The 27,756-nt window shown below is 39.3% G+C and overlaps 1 protein-coding gene and 1 pseudogene across 1 annotated transcript; both read left to right on the top strand.

The window, feature by feature from the left end:
• Positions 1 to 3,379: 3,379 nt before the first annotated feature.
• On the top strand, positions 3,380 to 13,306 carry LOC119739116 (stimulated by retinoic acid gene 6 protein-like; the record flags this gene model as incomplete). The annotated part of the gene is made up of 16 exons (XM_038213945.1): positions 3,380 to 3,402; positions 3,858 to 3,954; positions 4,458 to 4,543; positions 4,886 to 5,028; positions 5,441 to 5,573; positions 6,058 to 6,154; positions 6,616 to 6,714; positions 8,597 to 8,717; positions 9,173 to 9,248; positions 9,389 to 9,464; positions 10,270 to 10,318; positions 10,807 to 10,897; positions 11,227 to 11,367; positions 12,007 to 12,170; positions 12,635 to 12,790; positions 13,230 to 13,306. Coding segments are annotated over exons 1-16 (1,629 nt in total), but the record flags the coding sequence as incomplete, so codon positions are not given.
• A 5,826-nt stretch (positions 13,307 to 19,132) lies between these two features.
• On the top strand, positions 19,133 to 27,721 carry LOC119739115 (annotated as a pseudogene).
• Positions 27,722 to 27,756: the final 35 nt, after the last annotated feature.

Raw genomic sequence — 27,756 nt, 5'->3', positions numbered from 1 at the left:
TGACTACACAGACTGACCCAGACAAGAATGTCATTCTTGTTTGACTTGTGTTCTCATTATCGCGTTCAATGTTCAATGTACATTGCAAAAAACAAATATTCCAATTTTGCCAATAGGAGCTTCTTTGTGCGCAGTATTGACTGGACCACGTCTCATTGTCCACAATCATCAATCCTATCAATTATTATTTTCCTGATCTTTTTTATCTTTTAATAGATAGCTACGTTGCTGGTGAGCACAACTCCCAATTAGATTGCATTAGTTAATGGGCGGCTAGAACTTGAAGTAGACTTCCGTTGATCTTGAGCCATGCACGCACCCCTATAGTTAACATAAACTGTTCAGTTGTTCTTAAGCTGTTAGTTTTCCTCTCCATAATATGCTGTGAGAGTGTGAGTGCTTGTTGAGAAAACCAAGATTTCAACAAGTGCAGAAGAAAATTTGGTAAAAATACACTGAAATTGTTCGTTGGCTTTGAAAAGGAACATGTTAAATTTATATTTTACAACTTACAGATAGTTTGTTACTGTTATATTTTAGTGTTCAACAAATAAGTCCTAACATGTTTTTATTCTGAAATGAACGTGAAATAGTTTTTTTACATTTTTTTTACTTTTTTATGATTGGAAAGGTTTGGAGTTGGGAATAATTCGCCAAAAGGCTGATTGAGAAATTGTAAATGTCATGTAGAAAATCTGTTTAAAATAAGTTCGGTATAAATTTGTTAAATTGGCAAGTTATAGGAAGTAAGTGTAAAATTTCTTACAATTGAGGCATCATTTTTAGGTCGTGTCGGAATTACTTGGCTGCGGTTGAAATTACACGCAAGTATATGGAAAGTTTTGTACCAATAACCAATATTTTACAATGCCTGAATAAATCCCCGTCATCTCATTGGTGGGTCGTTGATCACATGTCATTGAATTGATCGTCCCAACGCACGGCGCGGCTGCAAAAGTATTCTTTTTTCACAGTAAATAGAAGTTCCATTGCACGATCACGCTGTCTGTGACCAATCAGACGACAAGGATGTATTTAGGCGTTGTATATTCGCCTTGTGGATTAGAACATTCCATCTGTCACCTCGTGGAATTATTCTTACCATTGCACTCATAAACATTCGTTATTTGTATAATAATTAATGGGTTTTCCTGTGCTGCTTGTTGTCCCTGTTGGGCTGTTTTGGGAGAAACTAAACACAAAACAGTAAAAACAAAGACATCTTCATTGGTACATAAAATGGATATTATTCCCACTGTAAAAAAAGTGTGCAGGGACATCAGTGGATTTGAAGCAGGTTAGAGTAGTATACATTGAAGGATTGTGTGTAATGAAACAGTATTTCTTTTGTTGTTTACATTTTAGGCGCGTTTGGCAGCCTGGATTTGGCTAAAGCATTTTAGAAGCTTATATTTTTTAATAGCTTATTGTTTATGCCTGTAATTTTGCAAAGCAGCCTATGTGTTTTCAGGAACACTTTTTTTGGAGTAGAAACATTTAGATCTGAATTTCATATTTGTGTGGTATTTAACTATCGCTGTGGTATGTTATTCTTGTAGTTTTATATCATATATAGCAACGCATGATTTGCAGTGAGAGCTAAGGAGTAGATTAAGTGTGATGAATGCTGCTGCTGCTGTTTTGCCATAGTCCTCATAGAACCGTCGGCATTCTCTTGTGTACCTTTGCTCTTGCCACGGCCATTCCTCCATCCGTCCACTTCCTGATGTTATCGATCCATCCTGTTTTCCTACGTCCTGGCCTGGCCTTCCCTTCTACTTCTCCTTCTACTGTCATCTGAACTAGGCTATCTGATCGGGGCTTCCAATGTCCATACATAGACAGCTTCCTCTTCCTTAACTGGACAAGCAGACCTTCCTCTTCTGAAACTCCTACCCTTTGGTGTGATGAATATGCAAGAAAATTAAACTTTTAGTTGTTGAAGTATTCTACATTGTTGTACTGTTACATTGTATTACATTGCATTACCTTAATAATCCATAAACAACATAGTACTGAGGCGGTTTGGGAGAGTATACGTGGAGTATAGTAAGAGGCAGGGTGTTTTTGAGTATAGTACATGGACTTTTTTGATTAAGCTCTAACCGTAACTTGTCATTATCCTATAATAGTTATGTAAAACACAGTGAAATCTTGATAAGTCAGACCTCAAGGGAACAGGTTCAAAATTTGACTGAAGCAGAGTTTTGAGTTAAGCAGGGTTGTATATCATTGTTATACTACTGAAGGCAATGGATTTTTTGTTTGACTTAACAGTTGTTTCGAGTTATCAGAGTTTGACTTATCGACATTTCACTGTACATAATGATGCATGGATTATGCATTAGTTTGAGGCAAATTTAGAGATGTTATTACATTATTGTGAAAGAGTTAAAAACATTTATCGGTGCATATTATACCCGTTCTAATAAACTAAACATTAAAGTATTATTGCCTGGACTCCAAATACAAAATATGGGAAGTGGTTGAAACCACCCCCTTCAGCGAGATCAATAAATACACGTATTTGCTGGTGCAAAAATGCCTTACCTGAAATATCGTCTCTTCGGCAACACGGGGCCGTATCATAAGTCCGACGCCTCATAGGTCCGACGCCTCATAAGTCCGAAATTTCGGACTTATGAGGCGTCGGACTTATGAGCCATAACATTTATTTATTCCGCCTCATAGAGGTCCGACGCCTCATAAGTCCGACAACGGAAAAAACGAGGCGTTTAATTTGACGGACTTACAAGACGTCGGAGCTATGAGGCTTTGGACTTATGAGGCGTCGCCGAGGCGTCAGACTTATGGGCCTTTATTAAATTTTGGTTAGGGGATACGATTTTGTCGGACTAATGAGGCGTCGAACCTATGAGGCGTTGGACTTATGAGCGGACCCCTGCAACAATGCGTTACCTAATAAAAACCATTAGTATCTGTCATGTTACTTCAAAACTTCATCGAACCTCTTGAAATACCCTGCACCTCAACCCTTCACCACATCCTGGATCCACCACTTGACTCACAATAAAATCCCTCACAATAAATTCCCTCACTTCGATAGAACTGCACCACCGACTCTGACACGTACAATTGACTGCAAAATTTGTGTTTGTTTACCAGTACGCACAGGGAGTAAAAAAAAATGTATCTTGATATTTAATAATAATCAGAAAAGGACTTTGTTCGATAATGATGATCAGAATAGGACTCTGTTCGGGGTGTACGCGGCACACCATCGCAGAACAGGTTGTGCATTATCTATGATCAGCCTCGTGTTCACAAATAATTCATCGTAGCAGACTGCAGACCAGTGGGTGCTTCCTCAAATCAGCTTTGGATTGTAAGAAACAATTTTGGCCTTTCGCTGGACATCATGGATGAGCAACCTTCAACAGTGTAAGTTTGAACCTGGAAGGAAGTTTTTTGGTCGACTGAAACTTTGCATAAATGTGTGTTTTTGTTAGGTTTATCCTTGTGAGACACTGTTGCCTGGCTGTGTGTGGCCAAGAATTAATGGAAGTTTTAGTTTGATTGTTGGTTGGTTGGGTTGCTTGTTCTTTTTTGTCTGTTTACACTTTAGCACATTGTATCCTGGGATGGAGGGATAACCCAAAGAAAAATACAAAGTATCATTTTGCATCCGGTCTTTAAGGGAAGAAGGTTTAATTCACAGGTAAAACTTTCATGGGAAAGAATAATTTGAAACACATTCAGTACAAAAAATAAAAAAAAACAGAGGTTGTACACTTTGGTACTCTACGTCCTTTCCTTTTATTTTAGTTGAAGGCTGTGACAAAGAATTGATTCTTGAGACTGAATTTTAATGTCTCTTTGTTTGTGAAATGTTTCAGAAATAATGAGTATGACAACACATCCACGTCAAACACAACTGATCTCAGCAACTACTTTGACGAAACAGCATGGAAGACATGGAGCCTCATACCTGCTGTGAGTGATCATTTTGTCTGTGTAACTGAAGTTTTGAATTTGTGAAGATGCTCTCCCCATGCTTGTTCACAATTTTGGTACAATTTTGGGGGTTTGGTCGGTATCAAAATGAGGGGAATAATGCTCATTGTGATTTTTTGCATGGTATGCACCCCTTAATTGGAAATTAATGTGATGGCATTGCACCGGTGGCAGCATTTTGGGTGCTATCATTTAAAAAAAAAAAAATGGTGGACAAATGTGCTTGTTACCACATATAATTAAGCCGGTAACAAACATATTGGCGGCCATTTTGAAGGAAAAAATTCAAAGTGATAACACCCAAAACACTGCCACCGCTCGCACTGCAAAGCTATCACACATTTTTCATCTCTAGATGTGCATTCCTTGCCAAAAATCGCTATGAGCGTTGCTGCTTTCGATCATCGGTGACCTAATTTTTGGATTAAAAAGTTATCATTTGAATTATTGACAAAGCATCATTTACTTTGTTTATTCCACAGTGCGCCATTTTGATTTTGTTCTGTTTCCTTGAGAAACGAGTGAATTTGTGGCCAACTTGTTGCCATGGGCGACCAGGCGTGGCCTTGTGAGTATGAACTCGTCGAATGATCTAAAGATCAAATTAGGTTTTGCCCTTCACTGACGTTTAAACACTGTATACTCAGTGTGTTACCTCCCGAGTGAAAGTTGGAAAAAATCACTCGGGTGGGATTCGAACCCACGACCTCCTGCTTTCTAGTCTTACCACTCGACCACCGAGCTAACGGGATCGGTTGGCTGGTTCGAATCTGATGTACATATCTGATGTATATTTTTGCAAAGCAACTGGTCAGTGGGGGGGGGGGGGGGGGGTCATCCCTGCCCCCTTCTCCTCCTTTAGTCACCTATACAGTTTTTACGCTCAATTTCTTTCTTTTTCCCCCAATAGTCCAGTCAACCTGGTGGACAGCTACAACAACCGTTGGGCCTTTGCGTTTGCCTTCGGCAGCATGTCGACTATGCTCATTCAAGCAGATGGAATTTTCCCATTCACAGCCAATGACATTGATCACACTAACATCATGTTACGAGGTAATAAATGAAATTCCATTTGCAAATATACCTCATTCATTTTGAGGTTTTCATACGCTACCCCCCCCCCCTCATCTCTTACAATGAAGAAAAAGAGCCATCGTTTCGAGGCCTTTTACTGATATAATTGCAGTGAATCTGACAGTGGTTGATCTAGATCCGCCCCTGATCTGAATTGTCCCAAATTAAGTTCTTTACCCAAGTAGGCAGGGGATTTGTACCCCACCCCACAGCCCCCAACAATCTTTGAAATCATTTTCCTTTGCCCGCCCATGGATACCCTTCCAAAGAGACATACATATGCACTGTGACCCTTCAACTTTAGAAACGTTCCACTGCCATTGCCTACCCCTTATGTCTAACCTGATTTTTTAATGATTCTTATACATGTATTTCATTTTGTGTGATACAGGGACAGTCACGTTCTTCGCCATTTTAATCAATGCTCTTGTCATAAGCCTCGTGTTCTACCCGATCCTGCTGTGCTTACAGACCCAATGGAAACTACTGGGAAACATCTTTGGTTTGCTGTACTCCATCATTTGGTAAAAATCACAAATATTCCATCATATAGTAGTCGTTGAAGGGTCCTATCCTCAACATTTTGGTAATATCTAAAAGAACTATTTATAACTTTTTACAAAGCAACAGACTGGTTCAACGATTAAACAAAGCATTATGGTGTACCCCCATAATGCTTTCATTTGTGGTTTAGATCGACGGCCTTTGCACGGTTAAGATTGTTTTATTACCCTGATCGGCAATGTGAGCATTGTTTGAACATGCACATGTTGTCAAAACACCAAAAGACAATTTGATCCAGATATTCCTAAAAGCTCAGCAAACAAATATTATGTGACCAAGTTATCAGAAAATGAGAAGGGGAGGGGGATCCCTAAACCCCAACCACTAACTCCCCCACTACCCCCCCCCCCCCCCCCCCCCCCCCCCACACACACACACACACCACCACCGGGCCCCTTATGCGGCTAAGGTTTAAGACAGAGGAAATGTTTTGTTCTTTCGCAGGTTCGTTTTCTACATCGGTAGCATTATAGTGAAATCACTCGATGTTGGACAGGACGACAACCGCTGCCCAAAGGAAAAATTCCTTACAGTCTTGGCGGTAACAGTTTTATGCTTTGTTTATCTTCTACAATGTTTGAGGAGTTTTCACGATATTTAAACAATGGCATTTAAATAGTAAGGTTAGAAATTGATTACACAGCACAGAATAGACTCCAGTGTAGTGAAATGAGGTTATGACAGCTAGAATTTTGATCGTTGGTCTAAAAGGTCATATCTTTAAAGAACTCAATTGTGGACCGGTGATATAATTTTACTTCCCGGTTCAGGTAAAAATCCCTAACACAAACATAGTTGTTTCTCTTTTTCATCTGATCTTTATTGTCCAATTATCTTTTGACATAATTTTTGTGACATGTCTCAGCGCCAATTTGTTTAATTACAGGCACAGGCATGAACAAACTTGACTGGACTTTTCATTTCCTTACTTTTTATGTTTAATTTTTCCTAGCTGAATGTTCCAGCTTTTCCTACTCCTTGTCTCTGTCATTGTATCCACAGAAACTTGCCTTATTTGGAGGTGGAGCAACATTTTTCCTCGCTTTGATGATTTGCTTCCTAGTTGGTCTGACGAAAGAATTCAGGAAAGGAATAAAACTGGTAGGTCATTTAGAAGATTAGACTATAGCGCTGCGTCCACACTTTTTTATGTTGCATTCATAAATACCTGATCCTGTTTACCCATTCCCATTGGTCAAGAGCCCGTCACGTGGCCAGTCTTAAACGGATGATAAAGAACTGGCTGGCTGGTCTTAAACACTTTTCCAGTGTGACATGACATTTGGACTCCTATGAAATCCGATATCTTTTATCGTTTTATTGGTTGAAGGTTCACATTCCAGTGGTGCACCGGGGGGGGGGGGCCCTTCGGGGGCTTGAGCCCCCCCCCCCCCCGAGGTTGTCAATTTTATTTTGTTTGGTCAATTTTTTTTTAGTCCCACAATCTGACCGTGGTGATATGTATGTGGCCTATTTTCGAGTTGTGTACCGAAGTGTGACGTCATTTAGAACCGGGAAGTGTAGTTCAAACGAATGGAGTGCATGCGTGCATGTGTTGGTTCAAGGGCTGAATCACGTGCTAATATTTTTTACACATTATTGTGCGCGTGATGTATTCACTTCGGTACTCTATAATAGGGGTGTAAATAGCGCCACTATACTGAAACGTCAAAATATTTCAAAAATTTGAGGAAAAAAAATCGGCTCGGGTAATTATCATCATCCATACTCCAACCAGTCTGGAACATAGCGTTTAACACCTCCCAGGCACACATTTTATTCCCTTATTTGCAAACGTTCAAGCATTTTCTAATATATTTCATACCTGGATATAGGTAGCTTTTCAGAACGTATAATCTAATAGGTACTCTTTAAAAAAATCAAAAGTTGTGGAATTGTTTTATTATCAATTAGTTGTCAAAAAATGTAAAATGTATTGGTATATCATGTGGAAATGAACTTGCCAAATCATTTAAGAATCTGTGGAGTTGAGAATTGCTCTCACTGAGATGAAAATTCAGGAAAAATATTTTGAGGAAAGGAAGCCTGAGAAACTGAATCAGAGTACTCCACTTCTTCGTTAATTTGTTTTTGATATTAGATCAAAGAAAACCAATAATTGTCGGTTTCTTTTTTCAAGGGATTTCAAACGGACCGCGATACTCCTAGGACGGACTTCGATAAGACGCATTTTTACCATCGCGTGAAATTTCTCTTGACACCACCATTACCACAAAAGTAAGATGTACTTGAGCAAAATTAGTAAAGTGTTCATTAGCTAAATTAAATAACAAATCATTAAAATAACTTTTTGAGCAGTAGTCATTTCTATTATTTGTCCAGTTACAGTTTTGGTTATTCTCAAAATGTTTGGACCAGATATGGCATGTATTATGCACGGACTTTTATTACAATTCACCATTGACTTTGAAATAGGCTTAGAATCTGAAAACGTATTATCTTGTTCTCCCTCTTTAACGTAGAACATCTGGAAACATCATAGCGCGCTTATTTCGGACGTACGTTGGCACTGTGCCAGGTAATATTTCCTTTCAGTTTAAAATCTTGAACAACTGTATCAATCCTCCAGATTTTGTTTTGTTCAGATCTTGAAAGGACCTTATTTTGCTAATTAAGCCTCGCATGGAAATCCTAAAAAGGTGTAAAGTTTACTTTAAAATCGAAACAAAGTGTTGTGTTTTGGAGACGTTATACGAATACTATATCCGCATGATTTCCAAATGCTCTTTTTCAAACCTTTTTGTTGCCAGGTTTCAGATTTTCACGTCGTAATGTCTGCACCTTTGTACTGACTGTAGTGACGACCATTCAAGTAAGTTTGGATGTTGCAAGTTTTTTTGGGCCAGCCATACTGAATTTTAGTGGATGAATACTTCAGAATTTGTTAACCTGATGTTTTAAGAGTGAACCTCTATTCGTTCTCAAGACAAACTAAATAAGAACTTTTGTTATTTCCTCACAGATTGTGTTAATGTGGCTGGACTTATTTGGACGCCAGTTGAAATTCTGTGATAAAGTGGCTGTTCTGCCTGAAATACGCAAAGCATGGCCCGGTTTTAATGAGGTTGTGGACAAAAGGGAAAGTAAGTGTTGAATGCCAACCGTATTGGGAGCTATTCGTTGCCAGGGTGGGGAGGGGAAGTGGGAGGGGTGTTTTCGAGGATCACATCTTTTCGGTGAGTGATGCTCATGAAATATGTTTATGAATCACTGATAAATTGATATACCACCCACAAGTTAAAACAGCAGCTAAGGCAATTGTTTAAAAATCTTCTTCTTTTTTAAATGGCGCATATACGTTTATGACCTCTGACAAGGGGGTTTGACCAAAGAAATTGACAAATTGGGAAACCGCTAAACATAGTGCTGAATCAGTTGATATAGCACTATAGTACGGCATGCCGTAGGTCGCAGGTCCACACCCCACTCCAGTCAATTTCTTGGTTCAGCTTGATAATTATTATGATTGTGTGCACTTATTATCCTTTGTGTAGAACCCAGACCCTGACAAAATCATTTCTAATTTCCCCCAAACTAGTTACCGTTTGGATAACGAGTGTCGTGGCCGTCATTTTCACTGTAATCCATACCATCGATATGCAGCTACGATACAGGTAAGTGTAAAGCTGTATTCATCACTGGTATACCTGGGGAAAAAACGTTTCCTTTTTTTAAACTACCCCTGCTTATACACTTATTAATGGTGATCACAAGATTATGCTTTTGTGCTAATGTTTGCATCTTATGATCGCAGGAAACACACTGTGATGCTGTGGAAGGGTGACCGGTCATTTGTCCCTGAAGGAAAACTGCCTTTCAGTACAACGTTGGTGAGTCAGATCTGAAATATCAATAACGGTAGTTCAAATTCATTGGTGCCCGTTATATTCTCTCAAGACAATTGTTTAACAGCTGTAGATCGAGCCAGAAAATCAGAATTATCACGGTATCCATTTGTTGAAATGCTTGATTATTTATTTATATTAAGAAAAGGAAATTGGAACCTCGTGGTGTGAAAATACTATGCTTGGAACGAGGTAGGTAGAAGCGGGGATTCTCTTCTTCTGAAGAGAGATGCATGAGTATCATTTATAAAGTGCAGACACTTTGAACAGAAATATAAGTTGCTACCAGTGGCGTAACTAAAGCCCCCCCCCCCCTTGTGTCCCAAGTGCCCAAGAATTTGGAGAAAGCAAGAATGAAAAACACATTTCTGAGTGGCCCTCCAGAAAATGAGGCCATTAAGTTCCCTCTGCAAATTGCAGGGGGAACTTATCTTATCTTAACTTATTTTATCCCCGTCTCCTCCCTTTTCCCCGACACGCACATACAGTCAAATTGTCAGTCTGGTCACAATAACATTGCCAGTCAGCATGTCACTAGGCCAGTGGCGTAGGCCTATCCAGCATGGAAAGGGGGAGGCTAAGACGATTTTAAGACGGTTCAGATGCCGATACAGTAAAGTCTTAATCCCACCCCTTCCCCCAGCATAAAAAGCTCGATGTGCTGCGGCACTGGGCAGCAAATTGCCGTGTGCATCCCCTGTGGTGTTAATTAAGTATGTGAACAAACTGGAATTAATCACACGCTAACACTAATTTAGAATTGTTTTCTGTTCCGTATCATGTGTAACAGGTTGCAAGTTTAAGATACTCTGGGTACAATGTGGCATTCACGATGTGGGGTAAGTTCTTCTTTTTATGAAATGTTTAAAAGAAGGATTTTGCGTCGGGGAGATGTAATATATTTGTATATTGGGTTTTTTCCTTTGCGGATGCATTTTTATCACACTGCATATACTCACTGTCGTCCAAACTTAAGGCTTGCGAGAAGGGCAAAACCCATCATTAAAAACATAAATAAAAAAATAAATGATTAAATTGATAATGATAATAATGTGATGGTTAGCTTTTATACATTTGTCTCAAGGTGCTTCATAGTTGTTCATTTTTTGGGGGGTGGGGTGGGAGGTTGGTTACAAGGGGTGTAGCTCGTGCAATGAAATGAATTTCCAAAAACCCCTTTTGAAAAAAACTTTCGAACAGATGTCCTATTTGATCAATTTCAGATATTCCTCCTTTTTCTCAAAGCCATTCTGCTGCCACTGTGCTCCACGCTGCAATTTATCTTTCTTGTTTTCATTTCTGTCACTTTTTGGTTACTTCTGTCCAGGTTTTGTGGTCATGCAGCTTCTGCTGTGGGTCGTCCTGTCAATCATCATTTTATTTAAGGATTTTGCTCTCATTCTCCTTAAACAATATTGGTAAGTTGTTTCAGGGATGGATCCAATATTGTGTTTACACACTTTGGAGTGAATTATAGTCTGTAGGATATTAACAGGGAGTTGTCTAGATTGTAAAGTAGGTTTTTGCTCAAATTTGCCGTATTTTCAAACATTTCACATATTGTCGAAATGAAGAAAACGAAAAATGTTGTCTGGTCCCTTATTACCGGGTTTTCAAAAGTGGAACCTAATTTAAAGAAACTGGATGTACGTATAGAGGCGATCTTTATATTAACCTCAGTAACAATAACATTGCCTATATATTGTCACAGACTGAAATTCTATATTGATTTTTCTTTCACATGCAGGTTGACTCTTGTTGTCACTTTTGCTTTCTACTACGCCCAAGTCTACATCTCGCAAATCGTCTTCCTCCAGAGGGCGCCAGACCAACAGGAGCAGTCTATATTTAGCTGCAGAAGGCAGACGTCTTTTGGTCTGGACAACAGGTCACATAATCATTGGTTCTTGCTCTGCTCTTTTTTATATTTATCTAAAGAGGAAGAAAAAGGTTTTAAATTCGGTTAAAGAGGAACATTTTATCGCTTGGAATCTGAAGCTGACCTATGCGCAATGAGTACCTAGCTACATGCATGGGCATCGCCAGGATTTTTTCTAGAGGGGGGCAAAAAAGTTTTGCCAAAAAATGCTTGTATTTCTCAACACTTTCTCGATTTATAAGTTTTAGAGGGGGGCAGGGACATTTCGCCCCCCCCCCCCCCCAACTCATTAAATTTACACCACTTTGTCTTCGCGCCTCTTTTTTTTTTTTTTCTTTTTTTTTTTTCTTATTTTTTTTTTTGGGGGGGGGGGGGGCTTTTCCAGGGGGGGGGGGGGGGGGCAAGTGCCCCCCTTGCCCCCCCCCTCGCGACGCCCATGGCTACATGTTTGGGAGACTGCATGTATATGATATTGACTGTTTACTGGTCACACGCTAACATCACAAACTCTTCTTTTCATGACAGTAGTAAAATCCTCCTCAATTGGCAGTATTTTTTGTAAAATTTCGAAGCAGAAGACACCATCTCGCTAGTCCTTTCAACACGAAATGCTTCAAGTAAAACCTTTTTTTCTGTTGCTATATTTAGACATGTCTTTCACGTCACTGTATACATCTTGATGTTTGTCAACTTCATCCTTGGGATGTTGAGCTGCTTTGTTCGTATTTCGAAAGCCCTTCTTTTTGGAACCCTCTACATCGGACGCTTGGACAGACTTCTGCTGATGCGAGACTGGGAGACTTGGGACAAAGGTGAAGTTCAGTCATTTATTTTGGGCATATTCCAAAAATACGTGCAAATTGTGTCTTTACGAGATTTCTGGTTAGCAAAACACAATTGTGTCTAGTATTTCACGGTTTTGACCCATAAACACTTCAGCGCATGCAGACTGAGATTTATAGTATTGTGTGATCGTTGTAAGCAAAGATTTAGTCAAGATTTGAAACTTTGCATGGTGGTGGACTGGTGGTATGAACTAGTCAAGGTTTGCGATAACACCATGTGGAAATCTATTTTGGGAAGATGTGTGGTTCTGAAAAGTCAAGTCTCTAGTCGAGTCTCAAGTCAAATCACTGACCTTTCAAAAGACAACTTCTCAACTGTCGTTCAACCCTCATAACTTACCTTATGTGTAATCGACTTGTGATGGACTTTTGATTTGATGCGGATGAATGGGCCCCTTGATTGATGATGTTTCGATTGCATCTGTTGGCAGGTTACACGGCCTACGTCGGCTTCCTTCAGCTGGAGGTTGCCCACACCCACCCAGTCCTCGCCACCTTCTGTCATTTCCTTCAGGAGACCGTGAAGACTGACCAAGCTTCATCGCAGAAATACACAACCAACGAGTTGGTGTCTATTGTCAATGCACGTGAGTCAAGCTCCGCAACTCTTCAGGCTGACTGTTGTTTTTAGCACGTGACTGCAATCAAGAAATAAAAAAGCGAGATGAAGAAATGTTTCATAGTTGTTGGACATTACGATTGATGTAAAACGTTGCAAGAAGACTAGGTCACAATTTGTTGAACATTTCCTAACACTAGAAAACGTTATTTTTTAATATTGCAGTTCCTACAATAATTTTTCAGGCATTCATATAGCATGAACAGTTTGGGAGGCAAACATTTTGAATAACGATTTACACCTTATTTTTGCGAGAACAGGCTTTTGACAAATTTAATTCTTGACATTTATGTTTGGGAAACCTATGAACTGCTCAAAGAGAATTTGCATCCTCAATCATGTTTACCAGGTGGAACTCACTTATTCCACTGAATTAAAGACTAATGTAACCTGACTTCTTGTTACAGAGATAGAGAATGGATACGATGTGCCAGAAACAACCAATGGTAGATGCTACTCTCCTGGAGAGCCCTCTAGCGGTCAGTTATCACGGCGCGTGCGCAATAAGTGGCTGGTGGCATTGACCCTGACACGCAACCCAAATCTGGTGGTCGAACGGAAAGCGGCACTCAAACAAACAAGAACCGTTTCTTCTATCAGTGATGATATCGTGAAGAGAGGTAAGTCATAAAACATCACAAAACCACAACCATAATTGGTTCACTTTTAATATATTCTACTCTTTCTGGGAATTAAGACAGTTTACCACTAAATTGACAACTACGACTGTTTCCTTTGAAATAGCAGCATGTGACATTTCGAGACTGTGCACTGGACAATTTATTCTTAAGCTCCTCTGCGCTGGACAAAATTAATGATGTCACATGTCGCATCGTCCAAAGTCACTATAGGGTGCATACCTGCAAATAAACTCCCATAGACACTAGTGCTAAATGCCCGTACTTCAAAATTCTTTTAAAAATACTCAAAACTCTCACAGGTATTCAAGCTGCACAGAAAAATGATGATCAATGTGTCATCTTTCATTTTCTTTTCAATTTATGGTGGGTTGACCATTGACTTTTCGAGATATTTTCACGCAAAGAAGACGACACCTATTTTCCCCAAAGCGGAAAAGTAGCCATCTTGAAAAACGATCCCTCCACAACATGGCAAAATAGCGCCACTTTCGAGCCCAATAGCATCCAAAATGCTCAGAATTGGAAGCCCCAAGTCCGGGCTAGAGGTTCACTACCATATCTCTTCAATTCCCCAATTTTACGGCGCTCAGAACTCTCTAATATAGAATATTTTGAGGGTATAACTTTTATTCATGAGCTTGGCGGATCGATTTACAGGTGTGTACCCTATAATAGCAGGCAACTTTTAAATTTTAACACAAAATCACATTCAGGACAAGCAGAATATCTCCAAAGTCAATATTTTGAAAAAAAAAATGAAAGAAAAATATTATCCGAGGTAGATATTAAGCCCGAAAATAGTGATTGTTTTGCCCCTGCTAAGCTGTAGAGCGCCCCCAGCGACAATAAATTGAGTTCCAGCTACTTTTAAGCTCAAAATGCCCCCCCCCCCCCTTTTCAAGTATCAATTGTTGTAATCGGGTGATAGCCTACTGCTCCCTAATGATTTGGAAGCATCCGTTACGGCAAAAAAACCCTTGTTGATACCTTTAAAACACTTTTTCCCCCTCCCCGTAGGTTCCGCCCACTGAAAAGACCACTGCCGCGGCACAGCGCATGCGCGAAACGGCCATCTTTGTGATTCTTTATAGGGTGCATACCTGCAAATAAACTCCCATAGACACTAGTGCTAAATGCCCGTACTTCAAAATTCTTTTAAAAATACTCAAAACTCTCACAGGTATTCAAGCTGCACAGAAAAATGATGATCAATGTGTCATCTTTCATTTTCTTTTCAATTTATGGTGGGTTGACCATTGACTTTTCGAGATATTTTCACGCAAAGAAGACGACACCTATTTTCCCCAAAGCGGAAAAGTAGCCATCTTGAAAAACGATCCCTCCACAACATGGCAAAATAGCGCCACTTTCGAGCCCAATAGCATCCAAAATGCTCAGAATTGGAAGCCCCAAGTCCGGGCTAGAGGTTCACTACCATATCTCTTCGATTCCCCAATTTTACGGCGCTCAGAACTCTCTAATATAGAATATTTTGAGGGTATAACTTTTATTCATGAGCTTGGCGGATCGATTTACAGGTGTGTACCCCTAATGCTCAACTGATCTTTCTTCTAACAGATCGTTACGTTGCCGGTGAGGCTCACGCATGAATGGATTGCGTTGGTTGGAAGATGGCTGCTTCGGATTTGCAGGAAAAGCTATTCGATTAATCAACATACCAAAACGAGACTTGTTAATTGTTTGGTAGACAAATTAATAATACTGAAGTAAAGCTCTTGTTTTATGGAAATAAAATGTTGATGTTGAAGATGAAACTTAATGAAGAAAAGATGAAAGTTGTGAGAAAGACACATTTTGTTTTAATTCAAAAATACCGATGAATATTTGAAGAACAATGAGAGTAAGTTTGCGGTTACATCATGTGACAAGTAATATTTTAATGGGTTTGTTTAGTTCTAAAAAGAGCCGGGTGATCAATATGCTCTGGAATGTACTTAACTTGGTTATTGTCTTTGAAAATAATATGTTTAAGAACAAGCTTTTTTAGGGTAAGGATTATGTTAAAGACTAAAGATTCTTTCCGAATTAAAAAAAATTTGCACTTTGAATTATTTAGGCATAAGGTTCCAATATATTCTTTTGAAATATATGTAGGAGTAAATAATGGTTATATATATTAATGTCATGTTTAAGTTTGATTTTTGTGGCAACATAGGCCGTAATAACTGATCAAAGCAAGTTTGATAAGTGAAGAAAAGTATATCAGTTCAGCTGTATACACGTAATGAGAAATTTCTTGCAATTAGTTGTATTATTAATTAGCGGTAGACGCACCTACTTAAAAATGTATTAGTACTTAATGAATTTTCCGGTGTAAGAAGTACAGTGTGTGATGGAGCTTTATCTATTAGAGTGCTGCTTGCCTTTTCTTGTCCATATTTGTGAAAGGCGCCTTTATGAATGGACAACACACTGCTGTAAAATAAAAGCATAATTTCTCGTACTTAAAACAGGGACATCATATCATGTAATGGTAGCTGGGCACTGCAGGCCTGAATTCATCCAAAACATGCATAACCCAGGTGTTAACTGTAGTAAGCCATAAAGTGTGTCGTGTTTTTTTCTCTTACTGCTTGTATGTGTATAATAATAATAATAAACTGGCTATAATTTTGATGAATGCCGTTTCAGTGGGACATTCTTTGTACTACACAAGGCAAGGCAAGCCCAGTAAAGCTGGTCCAGAGTGCACAATATTATATTCAATTGATATCAGAATGGTTATTCACTGTAACGTTTTTCATGCACACGGCCTACATCATGCCAGATGTAGCCCATAAGCCTTTTCAGATTCAAACTGCGCATTCGTAACCTGTGACAACGCGCATTATTTGTCTCAAATGGCCTTTGACATCATCGCGCCACTGACTTTACAAAAAGGCTGTTTGTGCATTGTGGGTACTGTCAAAGGGCATTTGAGACAAATAATGTGCGTTGTCACAGGTTACGAATGCGCGCAGTTGGAACTCCGAAAAGGCTTATTCATGGACGTTGTTTAAGGGTAATCCTATAGACCTTTACCATGGTGCAGCCATTTGACTTTTTCCCATTCAAATCTATGTAACCAAAGCGAGGCTGACAGGACAAATAGTCTGGTTCCTTTTTGCACAAAAACATTATCATTCCGTACTGTTATTGGGTACAGGTAACATGACTGAAATGGTGGCAGCATGATAAAGGTCTATTGCAAACTTGTGAGCCGAGGTGAGGAGAGAAAATTTGGAGGGAAATGAAGCTCACTGAAAGTCCATGCCAGAATGCAATAAAAAAACCCGAAAATCAATTGATGAATTCTGAATTATTTTTATGATAACTGTTGTCACTTAAAAATGTATAAGTTTCTCAGTACTTACCTAATCCTGTGATATGATTAATATTTCTGTAACATGATACTCTCCCCTTTAAAATTGCTAATAACTGTGTACTTTGCTTTTTGAGCTAGCCAAATACACTTGACTGCACACGTTTGTTTATTTTTCTGTCTACGTGAATACAAAAAAATAAAAACGTAGATTTGTATTATGATTGGTTCAGGACTTTGATCATTTAAATTGTGTGCAATTGGCTGTGTATATTTTGACAAGAAGCCTGCGTTCACATATAATCCGATGTGGAAAACAGCAGTGGTTTGAACTTCATTATTTCAGCATTTCATCGTCACAACAAGCTTTGCGTAATTTTGTTGGGAAGCCATGGATGAACAATCTTCATCGTACACGTAAGTGTCATGCCTGATTTCTTTGGTTCGGCTGCTTTTTGCATAACTTGTATAATTATTAGACAAATATGAAGTTAATTGGACAGGGGCTCTTTATGTTTGTTTGAGAATCATAAAATGAAAGGTTCCCAATATTATACAATGGTTTACTTAACATTAAGATGTTCGCCTGGTTCAATGGAAGAACAATGACTTTATAGAAAAGAAGAATGATGAAGAGCAATGACTTTATAGACAAGATAAATTATTATTGTCATTATAGCAACGCATGATTTGCAGTGAGAGCTAAGGAGTAGATTGGTGTTTTTGAGTATAGTACATGGACTTTTTGATTACGTTCTAACCGTAACTTGTCATTATCCTATAATAATTTGGGAGGCTAATCATCCTTACTCGCAGCTGGCATGCTGAATTGCCAAGGACGCGGCTACATTGTGGTCGGGCCGCTGGCACGTGAAGGCGCCTATGGCTGCCGGCCACATCGACCCATATATCATGACCACGGAGCACAGCCTGAGATCGAAATTGTTTGATTTTTCTGGAGGGAGGAAAACCGGAGGGCCCGGAGAAAAACCCTCGTGGCACAGGAGAGAACCAACGCACAACTCTACTCACATGCGATCCACGGCCAGGATTCGAACCGTGGTCACCTTGGTGAGAGGCGAGCGCTTTACGCACAAGCCACCCATGCCACCCCAATAATAATTATGTAAAACACAGTGAAATCTTGATAAGTCAAACCTCAAGGGAATAGGTTCAAAATTTGACTTAAGCAGAGTTTTGAGTTAAGCAGGGTTGTATATCATTGTTATACTACTGAAGGGAATGGATTCTTTGTTTGACTTAAGAGTTGTTTTGATTTATCAGAGTTTGACTTATCGACATTTCACTGTACATAATGATGCATGGATTATGCATTAGTTTGAGGCAAATTTAGAGATGTTATTACATTATTGTGAAAGAGTTAAACATTTATCAGTGCATATTATACCCATTCTAATCAAATAAACATTAAAGTATTATTGCCTGGACTCCAAATACAAATTTATGGGAAGTGGTTTAAACCACCGCCTTCAGCGAGATCAATAAATACACGTATTTGCTGGTGCAAAAATGCCTTACCTGAAATATCGTGTCTTCTGCAACACGCGGGGCCGTATCATAAGTCCGACGCCTCATAGGTCCGACGCCTCATAAGTCCGAAATTTCGGACTTAAGAAGCGTCGGACCTACATGTATGAGGCATAACATTTATTTATTCCGCCTCATAGGTCCGACGCCTCATAAGTCCGACAACGGAAAAAACGAGGCGTTTAATTTGTCGGACTTACAAGGCGTCGGAGCTATGAGGCGTCGGACTTATGAGGCGTCGGACCTATGAGGCGTCGGACTTATGGGCCTTTATTTGGTGAGGGGATACGATTTTGTCGGACTTATGAGGCGTCGGACCTATGAGCGGACCCGTGCAACAATTGGTTACCTAATAAAACCATTAGTATCTGTCATGTACCTTCAAAACTTCATCGAACCTCTTGAAATACCCTGCACCTCGACCCTTCACCAACCCCTTTCGACATCCCCTGGATCCACCACTTGACTCACAATAAATTCCCTCACTTTGATAGAACTGCACCACCGACTCTGACACGTCCAATTGACTGCAAAATTTGTGTTTGTTTACCAATACGCACAGGGAGTAAAAAAAAAATAATGTATCTTGATATTTAATAATAATCAGAAAAGGACTTTGTTCGATAATTATGATCAGAACAGGACTCTGTTCGGGGTGTATCACCATCGCAGAACAGGTTGTGCATTTTTTATGATCAGCCTAGTGTTCACAAATAATTCAGCGTAGCAGACTGCAGACCAGTGGGTTCTTCCTCCAGCTTTTGATTGTAAGAACCAATTTTGACCTTTCCTGGACATCATGGATGAGCAACTTTCAACAGTGTAAGTTTGAACCTGGAAGTTGGTTTTTGGTCGACTGATATTTTGCATAAATTTGTGTTTCTTTGAGGTTTATCCATGTGTGATACTGTTGCCTAGCTGTGGGTGGACAAAAATTAATCCAAGTTTTAGTTTGATTGTTGGTTGGTTGGGTTGCTTGTTCTTTTTTGTTTGTTTACACTTTAGCACATTGTATCCTGGGATGGAAGGATAACCCAAAGAAAAATACAAAGTATCATTTTGCATCCAGTCTTTAAGGGAAGAAGGTTTAATTCACAGGTGAAAACTTTTATGGGAAAGAATAATGTGAAACATATTCAGTAAAAAAAAAAATAAAAAAACAGAGGTTGTACACTTTGGTGCTCTACGTCCTTTCCTTTTATTTTTGTTGAAGGCTGTGACAGAGAACTGATTCTTTAGGTTGAATTTAATGTCTCCTTTTTTGTGACATGTTTCAGAAATACCGAGTATGACAACACATCCACGTCAAACACAACTAATCTCGGCAACTACCCTGACACCACAACATGGATGACATGGAGCCTCATACCTGCTGTGAGTGATTATTTTGTCTGTGTAACTGAAGTTTTGAATTTGTAAAGATGCTCTCCCCATGCTTGTTTACAATTTTGATACAATTTTGGGGATTTGGTCGGTATCAAAATGAGGGGAATAATGCTCATTGTGATTTTTTGCAAGGTATGCACCCCTTAATTGGAAATTAATGTGATGGCATTGCACCGGTGGCAGCATTTTGGGTGCTATAACTTTACCAAAAAAATGGTGGACAAAACGTGCTTGTTACCACATATAATTAAGCCGGTAACAAGCAAATTGGCGGCCATTTTGAAGGAAAAAATTCAAAGTGATAACACCCAAAACACTGCCACCGCTCGCACTGCAAAGATATCCCACATTTTCCATCTCTAGATGTGCATACCTTGCCAAAAATCGCTATGAGCATTGCTCCTTTCGATCATTTGATACTGCACGTGGCCTAATTTTTGGATGAAAAAGTTATCATTTGAATTATTTTGACAAAGCATCATTTACTTTGTTTATTCCACAGTGCGCCATTTTGATTTTGTTCTGTTTCCTTGAGAAACGAGTGAATTTGTGGCCAACTTGTTGCCATGGGCGACCGGGTGTGGCCTTGTGAGTATGAACTCGTCGAATGATCAAATTAGGTTTTGCCCTTCACCGACGTTTAAACACTGTATACTCAGTGTATTAACTCCCGAATTAAAGTTGGAAAAAATCACTTGGGTGTGACTCGAACCCACGACCTCCTGCTTTCTAGTGCAGATGTCTTACCACTCGACCACCGAGCTAACGGGATCGGTTGGCTGGTTCGAATTTGATGTACATATCTGATGTATATTTTTGCAAAGCAGCTGGTCAGTGGGGGGGGGGGGGAGGATTCATCCCTGCCCCCTTCTCCTTCTTTAGTCACCTATATAGTTTTTACGCTCAATTCCTTTCTTTTTTCCCCAATAGTCCAGTCAACCTGGTGGACAGCTACAACAACCGATGGGCCTTCGCGTTTGCCTTCGGCAGCATGTCGACTATGCTCATTCAAACAGATGGAAATTTCTCATTCCTAATATCAGCCACTGCCATTGCTCACACTGACCCCATGTTACGAGGTAATAAATGAAATTCAATTTTCGAATATACCTCGGTATACAATTATTTTGAGGTTTTCATAAATAGGGGAAAAGATCCGTTGTTTCGAAGCCTTTTACTGATATAATTGCGGTGAATCTGACAGTGGTGAAGGCTTCAACACCCCCCCCCCTTTGTTATAATACTAGTATAATGGGGCCAAAAATAATAAATGCTTTGAATGCTTAAGTTCCCAAATTTATTTTCAAATTGCATTAGAATGCAGGAGACAGCATCATAGATTTTAGCATGTTTTCTGGCGGCATGCCCCCTATAGATCCCCTTAGCTGGGGTGTGCCAGATAGATCCACCCCTGATGATTCTGAATTGTCCCAACTTAATTCCTGTTCCCCAAGTATAGGCAGATGATTTGCACCCCACCCAACAGCCCCCAACAATCTTTGAAATCATCTTCCTTTGCCAACCCATTAATGGATACCCTTCTACAGAGACGTACATGTACATGTACTGTGACCCTCCAACTTTAGAAACGTTCCACTGCCATTGCCTACCCCATATGTCTAACCTGATTTTTTAATGATTCTCATACATGTATTTCATTTTGTGTGATACAGGGACAGTCACGTTCTTCGCCATTTTAATCAATGCTCTTGTCATAAGCCTCGTGTTCTACCCGATCCTGCTGTGCCTACAGACCCAATGGAAACTACTGGGAAACATCTTCGGTTTGCTGTACTCCATCGCTTGGTAAAAATCACAAATATTCCATCATATAGTAGTCGTTGAAGGGCCTTATCCTAAACATTTTGGTAATATCTAAAAGAACTAATCATAAAATTAAACAAAGCAACAATCTGGTTCAACAAGTGAACAAATCATTATGGTCCACCCCCATAATGCTTTCATTTGTGGTTTAGATCGACTTCCTGATTGTTTTATTACCCTCATCGGAAATGTGAACATTGTTTGAACATGTACATGTTGTCAAAATACCAAAAGACAATTTGATCCAGATATTCCTAAAAGCTCGGCAAACAAATATTATGTGACCAAGTTATCAGAAAATGAGAAGGGAAGGGGGATCCCTAAACCCCAACCACTAACTCCCCCACTACCCCCCCCCCCCTCAACACCACCGGGCCCCTTATGCGGCTAAGGTTTAAGACAGAGGAAATGTTTTGTTCTTTCGCAGGTTTGTTTTCTACATTGGTAGCATTATAGCGACATCACTCAATCTAGGACAGTACGACAACCTCTCCCCAACGGATAAGTTCTTTACAGTCTTGGGGGTAACAGTTTTATGCTTTGTTTATCTTCTACAATGTTTGAGGAGTTTTCACGATATTTAAACAATGGCATTTAAATAGTAAGGTTAGAAATTGATTACACAGCACAGAATAGACTCCAGTGTAGTGAAATGAGGTTATGACAGCTAGAATTTTGATCGTTGGTCTAAAAGGTCATATCTTTAAAGAACTCAATTGTGGACCGGTGATATAATTTTACTTCATAATATGAGAGCTTCCCGGTTCAGGTAAAATCCCTAACATAAACATAGTTGTTTCTCTTTTTCATCTGATCTTTATTGTCCAATTATCTTTTGACAAAAAGCCATTTTGTTTAATTACAGGCACAGGCATTAAAAAACTTGACTGGACTTTTCATTTCCTTCCTTTTTATGTTTAATTTTTCCTAGCTGAATGTACTTCGTTTCCTACTCCTTGTCTCTGTCATTGTATCCACAGGTACTTGCCTTATTTGGATCTGGAGCAACAGTTTTCCTCGCTTTGATAATTTGCTTCATTGTTGGTCTGACGAAAGAATTCAGGAAAGGAATAAAACTGGTAGGTCATCAAGATGATTAGACTATAGCGCTGCGTCCACACTTTTTTATGTTGCATTCATAAATACCTGATCCAGTTTACCCATTCCCATTGGTCAAGAGCCCGTCACGTGGCCAGTCTTAAACGGATGATAAAGAACTGGCTGGCTGGTCTTAAACACTTTTCCAGTGTCACATGAAATTTGGACTCCTATGAAATCCGGTATTTTTTATCGTTTTATTAGTTGAAGGTTCACATTCCAGTGGCGCACCGGGGGGGGGGGGCCTTCGAAGGCTTGAGCCCCCCCCCCCAAGGTTGTCAATTTTATTTTGTTTGGTCCATTTTTTTAGTCCCACAATCTGACCGTGGTGATATGTATGTGGCCTATTTTCGAGTTGTATACCAAAGTGTGACGTCATTTAGAACCGGGAAGTGTAGTTCAAACGAATGGAGTGCATGCGTGCGCGTGCATGTGTTGGTTCTGAATCACACGCTAATATATTGACACATTATTGTGCGCGTGATGTATTCACTTCGGTTCCTCTATAATAGGGATGTAAATAGCGCCACTATAAACGTCAAAATAGTTCAAAATTTGAGGAAAAAATTCGGCTCGGGTAATTATCATCATCCATACTCCAACCAGTCTTGAACATAGCGTTTAACACCTCCCAGGCACACATTTTATTCCCTTATTTGCAAACGTTCAAGCATTTTCTAATATATTTTATACCTGGATATAGGTAGCTTTTCAGAACGTATAATCTAATAGGTACTCTTTAAAAAAATCAAAAGTTGTGGAATTGTTTTATTATCAATTAGTTGTCAAAAAATGTAAAATGTATTGGTACTATCATGTGGAAATGAACTTGGCAAATCATTTAAGAATCTGTGGAGTTGCTCTCACTGAGATGAAAATTCAGGAAAAATATTTTGAGGAAAGGAAGCCTGAGAAACTGAATCAGAGTACTCCACTTCTTCGTTAATTTGTTTTTGATATTAGATCAAAGAAAACCAATAATTGTCAGTTTCTTTTGTCAAGGGATTTCAAACGGACTGCGATACTCCTAGGACGGACTTCGATAAGACGCATTTTTACCATCGCGTGAAATTTCTCTTGACAGCACCATTACCACAAAAGTAAGATGTACTTGAGCAAAATTAAAGTGTTCATGAGCTAAATTAAATAACAAATCATTAACATAACTTTTTGAGCAGTAGTCGTTTCTGTTATTTGTCCAGTTACAGTTTTTGTTATTCTCAAAATGTTTGAACCAGGTATGGCATGTATTATGCACGGACTTTTATTACAATTCACCATTGACTTTGAAATAGGCTTAGAATCTGAAAACGTATTATCTTGTTCTCCCTCTTTAACTTAGAACATCTGGAAACATCATAGTGCGCTTATTTCGGACGTACGTTGGCACTGTGCCAGGTAATATTTCCTTTCAGTTTAAAATCTTGAACAACTGTATCAATCCTTCAGATTTTGTTTCGTTCTGATCTTGAAAGGACCTTATTTGCTAATTAAGCCTCGCATGGAAATCCTAAAAAGGTGTAAAGTGTTGTGTTTTGGAGACGTTATACGAATACTATATCTGCATGATTTCCAAATGCTCTTTTTCAAACCTTTTTGTTGCCAGGTTTCAGATTTTCACGTCGTAATGTCTGCACCTTTGTACTGACTGTAGTGACGACCATTCAAGTAAGTTTAGATGTTGCAAGTTTTTTTGGCCAGCCATACTGAATTTTAGTCGATGAAAAATTCAGAATTGGTTAACCTGATGTTTAAGAATGAACCTCTATTCGTTCTCAAGACAAACTAAATAAGAACTTTTGCCATTTCCTCACAGATTGTGTTATTGTGGATGGACGTATTTGGAAACATGTTGAGATTCTGCTATGAATTGGCTGTTCTGCCTGAAATACGCAAAGCATGGCCTGGTTTTGATGAGGTTATGCACAAACTGAAAAGTAAGTGTTGAATGCCAACCGTATTGGGAGCTATTCGTTGCCAGGGTGGGGAGGGGAAGTGGGAGGGGTGTTTTCGAGGATCACATCTTTTCGGTGAGTGATGCTCATGGAAATATGTGAATTGATATACCACCCACAAGTTAAAACAGCAGCTATAGGCAATTGTTTAAAAATCTTTTTTTTTTAAATGGCGCATATAAGTTTATGACGTCTGACTAGGGCTTTGACCAAAGAAATTGACAAATTGGGAAACCGCTAAACATAGTGCTGAATCAGTTGATATAGCACTATAGTACGAAATGCCGTAGGTCGCAGGTTCACACCCCACTCCAGTCAATTTCTTGGTTCAGCTTGATAATTATTATGTGTGCACTTATTTTCCTTTGTAGAACCCAGACCCTGACAAAATCATTTCTTATTTCCCCCCAAATAGTTACCTTTTGGATAACGAGTGTCGTGGCCGTTATTTTCACTGTAATCCATACCATCGATATGCAGCTACGATACAGGTAAGTGTAAAGCTGTATTCATCACTGGTATACCTGGAAAAAAAAACGTTTCCTTTTTTTAAACTACCCCTGCTTATACACTTATTAATGGTGATCACAAGATTATGCTTTTGTGCTAATGTTTGCATCTTATGATCGCAGGAAACACACTGTGATGCTGTGGAAGGGTGACCGGTCATTTGTCCCTGAAGGAAAACTGCCCTTCAGTTCAACGTTGGTGAGTCAGATCTGAAATATCAATAACGGTAGTTCAAATTCATTGGTGACTGTTATATTCTCTCAAGACAATTGTTTAACAGCTGTAGATCGAGCCAGAAAATCAGAATTATCACGGGATCCATTTGTTGAAATGCTTGATTATTTATTTATATTAAGAAAAGGAAATTGGAACCTAATGGTGTGAAAATACTATGGTGTGAAAATACTATGCTTGGAACGAGGTAGGTAGAAGCGGGGATTCTCTTCTTCTGAAGAGAGATGCATGAGTATCATTTATAAAGTGCAGACACTTTGAACAGAAATATAAGTTGCTACCAGTGGCGTAACTAAAGCCCCCCCCCCCCCCTTGTGTCCCAAGTGCCCAAGAATTTGGAGAAAGCAAGAATGAAAAACACATTTCTGAGTGGCCCTCCAGAAAATGAGGCCATTAAGTTCCCTCTGCAAATTGCAGGGGGAACTTATCTTATCTTAACTTATTTTATCCCCGTCTCCTCCCTTTTCCCCGACACGCACACTACAGTCAAATTGTCAGTCTGGTCACAATAACATTGCCAGTCAGCATGTCACTAGGCCAGTGGCGTAGGCCTATCCAGCATGGAAAGGGGGAGGCTAAGACAATTTTAAGACGGTTCAGATGCCGATACAGTAAAGTCTTAATCCCACCCCTTCCCCCAGCATAAAAAAGCTCGATGTGCTGCGGCACTAGGCAGCAAATTGCCGTGTGCATCCCCTGTGGTGTTAATTAAGTATGTGAACAAACTGGAATTAATCACACGCTAACACTAATTTAGAATTGTTATCTGTTCCGTATCATGTGTAACAGGTTGCAAGTTTAAGATACTCTGGGTACAATGTGGCATTCACGATGTGGGGTAAGTTCTTCTTTTGATGAAATGTTTATAAGAAGGATTTTGCGTCGGGGAGATGTAATATATTTGTATATTGGGTTTTGCCCTTTGCGGATGCATTTTTATCACACTGCATATACTCATTGTCGTCCAAACTTAAGGCTTGCAAGAAGGGCAAAACCCATCATTAAAAACATAAATTAAAAACAAATGATTAAATTGATAATAATAATAATGTGATGGTTAGCTTTTATACATTTGTCTCAAGGTGCTTCATAGTTGTTCATTTTTTTTGGGGGGGGGGGTTACAAGGGGTGTAGCTCGTGTAATGAAATGAATTTCCAAAAACCCCTTTTGAAAAAAACTTTCGAACAGATGTCCTATTTGATAAATTTCAGATAAACCTCCTTTTTCTCAAAGCCATTCTGCTGCCATTTCTGTCACTTTTTGGTTACTTCTGTCCAGGTTTTGTGGTCATGCAGCTTCTGCTGTGGGTCGTCCTGTCAATCATCATTTTATCGAAGGAATATGTCCTCATTCTCTTAAAACAATATTGGTAAGTTGTTTCAGGGATGGATCCAATATTATAATAGAAAAAGGAGGAGGCAAGCTAAAATTGTGTTTACACACTTTGGAGTGAATTATAGTCTGTAGGATATCAACAGGGAGTTGTCTAACTTGTAAATTAGGTTTTTGCTTAAATTTGCCATATTTCCAAACATTTCACATATTGTCGAAATGAAGAAAACGAAAAATGTTGTCTGGTCCCTTATTACCAGGTTTTCAAAAGTGGAACCTAATTTAGAGAACTGGATGTACGTAGAAGCGATCTTTATATTGTCGTCAGTAACAAGAACATTGCCTTTATGTATATTGTGACAGACTGAAATTCAATGTTGATTTTTTTCTCCCACATGCAGGTTGACTCTTGTTGTCACTTTTGCTTTCTACTACGCCCAAGTCTACATCTCGCAAATCGTCTTCCTCCAGAGAGCGCCAGACCAACAGGAGCAGTCTATATTTAGCTGCAGAAGGCAGACGTCTTTTGGCCTGGACAACAGGTCACATAACCATTGGTTCTTGCTCTTTTTATATCTATCTAAAGAGGAAGAAAAAGGTTTTAAATTCGGCTAAAGACGAACATTTTATCGCTTGGAAACTGAAGCTGACCTATGCGCAATGAGTACCTAGCTACGTGTTTGGGAGACTGCTTGTATATGATATTGACTGTTTACTGGTCACACGCTAACATCACAAACGCTTCTTTTCGTGACAGTAGTAAAATCCTCCTCAATTGGCAGTATTTTTGGTAAAATTTCGAAGCAGAAGACACCATCTCGCTAGTCCTTTCAACACGAAAAGCTTCAAATCAAACCTTTTTTTTTCTGTTCCTATTTAGACATGTCTTTCACGTCACTGTATACATCTTGATGTTTGTCAACTTCATCCTTGGGATGTTGAGCTGCTTTGTTCGTATTTCGAAAGCCCTCCTTTTTGGAACCCTCTACATCGGACGCTTGGACAGACTTCTACTGATGCGGGACTGGGAGACTTGGGACAAAGGTGAAGTTCAGTCATTTATTTTGGGCATATTCCAAAAAT

This window comes from Patiria miniata, unplaced genomic scaffold, assembly GCF_015706575.1.
Source record: "Patiria miniata isolate m_02_andy unplaced genomic scaffold, ASM1570657v1 HiC_scaffold_30, whole genome shotgun sequence".
NCBI lineage: Eukaryota > Metazoa > Echinodermata > Asteroidea > Valvatida > Asterinidae > Patiria > Patiria miniata.
The sequence above is the reverse complement of the archived record's forward strand: the minus strand, read 5'-3'. Positions and strand labels throughout refer to the sequence as shown.